At 42.9% G+C, this 6,933-nt stretch overlaps 1 protein-coding gene across 1 annotated transcript; it reads left to right on the forward strand.

The window, feature by feature from the left end:
• The first annotated feature begins 5,008 nt into the window (after nt 1–5,008).
• LOC147963120 (putative F-box protein At3g16590) lies at nt 5,009–6,558 on the forward strand. The gene is made up of 2 exons (XM_087529473.1): nt 5,009–6,173; nt 6,509–6,558. The coding sequence occupies exons 1-2, from the start codon at nt 5,009–5,011 to the stop codon at nt 6,556–6,558; spliced, it is 1,215 nt and encodes a 404-aa protein (XP_087385599.1).
• Nucleotides 6,559–6,933: the final 375 nt, after the last annotated feature.

Below are 6,933 nucleotides of genomic sequence, written 5' to 3' on the forward strand. Positions count from 1 at the left end.
CCTCCACTTGCTCAAGTGACAGGCGAAACGTGCCCCTCACACAAGGTCACTAGTGAGTCCACCTCCAAGCGCTCCACAGACAAAGGCAAAACAGGGCTCATTTATGCAATATGTTTTTCTGAGATCCCTCTGCCTCATTCTTCATCAGGGCTTTGTTTCCCCTTCCCTGTTACACTTTAGCCTTGACTTTTGTAGTATTGCTCCCCTTCTTATACTATTGTTTATTGTACTTTTTGTGCAATTTGCTATATCCTCAGTTTTGATTGCACTAAAACTTTCTCTCCATGCATGCTAATAAGATGGTGTCACATTCTATGCTTGCGGAGTGATCTTTTTATTTTGCAGGCAAATAGAAATGATTTTCAGAGATAACCCTCAAAATAGAAATGAGTTTCAGAGATAAAGGTTGAGCTTTGAGGAAACAGGCCTTGACAAGGTGCATGCATATTTTGGAAGTCTAATTTAACTTCAATTTTCAATCCGATCTTGAGCATCTCCATAACTTCTCCATACCACTTTGAGACTATTTTTCTGATTCCAGTGAAGTCTATTTAACCGTTTGTTACTGACCATTATAGAATTTACTCCATAATTTAAGTGTTTCTGCGATTCGATTTGTTAGATAGAGGTAACCGCTTGGCATGAGTCGTTAGCTATCTAAGAAACAGATAAAAAGAGAGGTTGTGGTGTACTAATTTATTAGGTTTAGTTACATAAGATAGATCAGTTATCGCAACGTATCACACTTAATAGTGCACCCTATATTTTTTTTCCGTTCAATTGGCCAATGAAAATTAATGTTTCATTCCCTTAATGAAAACCTAAGTATTGTGTTCTCAGTTGTACCAGTCTTGGACACTATCAAGGGAAGGGCTCATTGTAACAAATCAAGCTGTATATCACTTTTGGATTAATCTAGAAATTGCATCCTGAACAAATAATATTTATTATAATAAAATTACAGGTTATGCTTTTGTGAACTGTACTTGCATTGTTTTTCTATTTGATATCCTGCTTAAGTTTGGTGTCAGATAGTTGGAAGGAAGCAGCTTTGATTTAGAAAATTTTGACAAGATTCCATGTACATTTGATGGGGTTGATGTTACATGACCTAGCCATGATACAAGAACAAGATGATTTGATGTACAACTCAAGCGGAGCATTAGTTTTTCTTTATTTCCCATAAGTTCTTCTCATGGTCTCATCCATTATCGTTGCCCCTCGTCTCTCCTGATGGCAGCCGTAAGGGACGCTTTTGTCGTAAAAAATCACAGCCCCAATTATTACTTATGTCTGCATGTACTCTATTTGACAACGTCGGATCACCTCTGCATTTTAACTAGGAATGACCATTCTACATCTTGGAAAGGATCTTTGTTTTTGCGCTCTACTAATTGTTGGAACAATATAACACGTATGCCTCATATCATGTTTCTAATGTATGAAATTTGTAAATTCTAAGAATGGTTGTCAATTTTTTGGTTTGTGAGTTATATGAAGAAACATTTCCCCCACGTGGTAATTTGTAAGTGATCCTTAAAGTTTGAGCTCGTCCGTCTTTTGTATTTGATTATTTTACGGAATTATTCCAAATAATGTTTGTGCCCTCTCTTCCTATCTACTTCGACTCTTAACTTCTATGGTCCCCTAGAATCACATTATTTCTGTGCAAATTCATTAAATTCCGCTCTTTGGTGACCAACAAACATACGAGTAAATGTATGCAAATTTAACTCTCATGTTTAGTGCATTTATACTTACTATTGTGATTCCTGTCATTCTATTGCAAAAATAGGTGGGCGCAGCAACGCGCACCTTCGATGATCTAGTAATTTTGGAAGACAGACCATGTGAAGTATTTTACGAAGTTAATCGATTATAAATGTTCTTGCACCCACACACTTGGTACACCACTTATAGACCAGCGCCTATATAGGGTGTGCCTTCCCTTCTTTCTCTTATATTCATTTTGATCAGCTTCTATCGACCTGTCCTACTCCAACTATTGGCACAAAGAATGGAAGAAAATAATAACAAAATGAGCTTAAGAATAGGAGGCATCAGAAAAGGAATACATAGTATCGAGTTCACACTCTGTAATGCACAATGTTTTTCTATGGTGGGACCCCAATATCTTAGCGGCCACGTTAAGCAGTCCAGCTTATCTCGTCTAGAGAGCTGGTCTTCGGCAAGGCGTCCAAGCACTCCGTTTCGCATGGCAGTGGCCCCACGGTGGTGCACAAGTTGCAGTGCGTGACAAACCAGTAGATGCCCCCGACGCTTCGCTGGTTCAGAGAGGAACAAGTATGAGCAACATACATCTGAGCCTCTTGTCTCTTACTCCTACCAAAGAGGACGCATGAAAAAAAGAAATGGTGTCGGAGTGATTCATTACAAGAGCACATGTTAGGCATGAGTGTTGTTATGAGCACATTGAGTGTGGCCTCTAACGCGTGTCGTGTAGGGACAAAATCATCAATTCATAACAGTAAACAATTATTCTCTCCTTATCAACCACACAACAAATATTTTTCCTTGCTTCTTCTCCAATATTTCTTCTTTTCCTTATCTTGGCAAACTTTTCTTTTTTCATTGTTTCCATGCCTATGACACGAGATTTGCTACGGGTGCTTAGCAGAAGGGTTGGTATAATGAAGCAACTCAGTTATGCATGACGATTTTCTCATCGAAGGGATCCTCCTCGGCTGCGACACCTTTTACGCTTTTCTCAAGTACATAATGACGCGAGATGCACGGACGACGTTGCCATGCATCACTGAAGGCTTGGTAGGATGAAACAAGTTAGAAGCTGAGGAGCCATCATCGCCTGTGTATCGTGCCTCATTATGCATGACACTTTGTGAAAGAATTGGTCGAGCCGCCGTCCGTCTTAATTCGGGTTATGTACATGTTTGATTGCATCCAGCTCTCGACTCCTCCCTATTTATATTTGGTTTTCCTCTCTTGTATGTATGTCTTGATAATTTCTTGAAATGAATTCATCTTCACAAGAAAAGAAGCGATTTTCTCGGAAAGGAAGAAAATGAAAATCTCCGAATCCATGCGGCATCCATTGAGCTGAGCCTTCCCTTTCCTCTCTCTCCATTCCATTGAAGCCCCGTCTAGTTTCTTACTGATGTGCGTTCCTCTCCTTGCCGTATTAACCCTAGCTACGTAGCTCTGTAGATGGATCCGGGCTGACGAATGCATCCAGCGTCAGGGCGACCGATCCTGGCTTCCATTCGGTGAGTCTCTCAATCTAAAGCTCCATTCCGCACGTCTTCCTTAACTAATGAAACAGATATCATGGTGACGTATGAAAATGGGGAATTTTACGGATCTGTAGATGCAAGATGGGACATTTAATCTGATTTCGGTGTAAGCTGAGGAAATTTGGCGAAGGCACAAGCAGCACTGGACATTTAACCGGTTAGCCTGTTCCCAGTACAACCTGCTCCCTGCCGACATGGCATTGCACTCTTCCTTGACCGCCCACGCCATGAGGATGTCTTGTGGGACCCCTACACCAACTTCCAGCGCCGTGTAGCTTATCCACCTGGTTTCGAAAATCCACAAGTGAACGTCATCGGTTTCGACAATCAACAAGATAACATCATCAGGAGCGCTGCGGTGTTGTGCTCTGTCAGCGACCAGCAACACGTGCATGGTGATTGCCACTTGAGCCCATTCAAACTGGTATTGGCATGCCATGACGCTGAATGCACAAAGGCATTTGTTTGCGTCTATGAATCCAAGTATGGCATATGACATTTGTTTGCGTCTATGAATCCAAGTATGGCATATGGGAGGCGGAGAGGTGTTCGGCGGCGGAGATTTGGGGCCCTCCCCGGCGCCTCGCGGGTGGCGGCGGGGGAGGGAGGGAGGGAACCCTAGGTTCGCACTACAGATAACTAGCTCATTCAAACATTCTATTTTGACCAGTTTACAGTTTAGTCAGCCAACTCAGTGCATGTCGTTTCACATTTGCCCACTCACCACCCATCGAGTGTGATGAAAATTTTCTTGTAGAAATGTAGAATGTCCGTCTTGCTTACGTCGTAGAAAATGTGACAGAGACAAATCCAATATTACATTCGAAACTACCATTCCAGTTTCTAACCACGGTATAGACAGAAATATATTTTCCTCTCTTTTGATCGGAAACAAATTAAGCTTTCATGAATTTTTTTTCTCTTCAAGAATGTGGGAAGAGCTTTTTTTTCTTTAAGAAATAAACTTTTTTTAGTCCCTTTAGCAAATATACTGAAACGCAAAGATGAAACTGCCCTCTGTTCCAAGTCCACCAAAACGCTTGGACCCAACAGAACAGAACTCTACCTCAAAAAAAAAAAAACAGAACAGAACAGAGCCCAGCCCGACCAAGCTGCCCTGCTCCAGCTCCTTCCTTCTCACCTCAAAAAAATAAAAAAAAGCTCCTGCTCGTCCGGCCGGCCGGCGGCTGCAACGAGCGACCAGCGGGCAGCTCTCCGAATCCGCGCGGCATCCATTGAGGTGAGCCTTCCCTTTCTTCTCTCTCCATTCCATTGAAGCCCCCATTCATCCCCCGTTTGGTTTCTTGACTGATGTGCGTTCCTCTTCTTGCCGTATTAACCCTAGCTAGGTACTCACTCCGTTCGGAATTACTTGTCGCAGAAATGGATGTATCTGGACGTATTTTAGTTCTAGATACATCCATTTTCGAGACAAGTAATTCCGAACGGAGGAAGTAACTCTGTAGATGGATCTGTGCTGATGAATGGATCCAGCATCAGGCGCGACGGGTCCTCGCTTCCATTCGGTGAGTCTCTCAATCTGAAGCTCCATTCTGCACGTCTTCCTTAACTAATGAAACATATAGCATTGTGAGGTATAAAAATGGGGAATTTTACGGATCTGCAGATGCAAGATGGGACATTTACTCTGATTTCGGTGTAAGCTGAGGAATTCGCCAAAGGCACAAGCAGCACTGGACATTCAACCGGTTAGCATGTTCCCAGTTCCAGCTAGGATGAGTGGCCTCTGTTCCTCACCCGTGCCGCCGCTAGACGATGAGGACCTCCTCCAGGAGATCTTCCTCCGTCTCCCTCCGCTTCCATCGCTACCCCGCGCATCCGCTGTATGCAAGCGCTGGCACAAAATCCTCTCCGACCACCGGTTCCTCTACCGCTTCCGCAAACACCACCGGAAACCGCCGCTCATTGGCTTCTTTGACAAAGAATTTGGTCTGGCCCCTGTCTTCACTCCAATGCTGCAGCCGCCAAACCGGATCCCCGTCAGCTTCGCCCTGCCAGAGAACCTCCTTGGTTGGACTCCATGGCCTAACCTGCTCATACATATGAAGTTCTCTTTCTTTGGCTGCCGACACGGCATTGCACTCTTCCTTGACCGCCCGCGCCATGAGGCTGTCTTGTGGGACCCCTACACCAATGTGCAGCGTCGTGTAGCTTTTCCACCGGGTTTCGACAATCAGCAAGCTAACTTCATCAGGAGTGCTGCGGTGATGTGTTCTGCCGGCGACGTGCAGCATGTGCATGGTGATTGCCACTTTAGCCCATACAAACTGGTACTGGCATGCCATGACGCTAAACACACAAAGGCGTTTGTTTGCATATATGAATCCAAGTCTGGCATATGGGAAGATAGTATCTCCGTAGCGACTACAGATGTGATTTCTAGGAACAGGCCTAGCATATTGGTTAGGAATACACTTTGCTGGTTGCTTCATGGAGGCGGCATTCTTGAGTTTGATTTTGAAAGGCTGACTCTTGATGTGATTGAGAAGCCTGCAAGTGTCGATGTTACTAATACTCGCGGCGTCGACTGGTCCTTTCAGATCATACGAGGAGAGGATAATGGCCTCGGCCTTGCTATTTTGCCAAAGCCAGAACTAAGCATTCAGTTATGGGCGAAGAAATCCGACTGTGATGGTGTTGTCTCATGGGTGCTACAGAAAACCGTCCAACTGGATGAGCTCTTTACACGACCCTTAAGTTTAGGCGTGGCAAAACTTGTCCTGATGCCAGGGTATGATGAAGACACAAATGTGATCTTTTTATCTTCGGTTTCTCATGACTTCATGCTCCAACTTGAGTCGATGAAGTTCAAATATATTGGTAGAAGACAGTACCTGAGTTCTAGATTCTATTATCCCTATACAAATTTCTATACTGCAGGTAACATCTCGCCTCTTGCATGGAATACATAACAAATCAAAATACTTTTACTGAGATTCAAAATCCAATTACTTAGGATACATGTTTACTGTAATATTGTTGGTGTGCTAAAGAGTTGACTAGATGTTTAAGTATATATTGAGTTGTTTCTTTCTTTGTCAGGATGTCGAAGTTATCCCAGTGTAGTTTTGTTATTGAACGGATTGCTTAAAGTATAACTAAAATAGAAATGTAGCTATTGCTGCCTAGTAATAATTTGGGGTTAGCACGTCCAGCCAATAGTTTTAGCTTATTGGTAGCTTTCCCTTGATTTATTGTACTTATTTTGCTTATAGGTAGGGGCATTGCTGGTGGAGATGGTGGAGCTGAAAATGTCAATGCATGAGACATGCTCATATCCTTTGTTGGCTGAACAGGTGTTGTATAAATTTATCTTCTTGCTCGATTATTTAATCAATAGGATGATGTGTGATCTCTCATTTAAGTTCTCTATGGGAGGACAATGATCGATGCTAATATGCTATGTTGGCTGAACAGTTGGATGATGTTTGTTTTTTCTAGATGATTGTTGTATGATCTCCAGAAAAATGAGTTGATGTGCACTGTTGCAATGAAGAAAAGTCTAGATACGTATTACTTTATCAGCTTTCTAGTGAGGGAGTAGTACAAATTAGTTTTGCCTTATGACATTGATTGTTTTGCAGGTATCTGGGGTTCTCTTGGGTTTGCTGCGGTGAAGAAATGGTTCTTTGCTGTAGGT

The sequence above is a fragment of the Triticum urartu genome, chromosome 6A, assembly GCF_056163025.1.
Source record: "Triticum urartu cultivar PI428250 chromosome 6A, HENAU_Tu73, whole genome shotgun sequence".
NCBI lineage: Eukaryota > Viridiplantae > Streptophyta > Magnoliopsida > Poales > Poaceae > Triticum > Triticum urartu.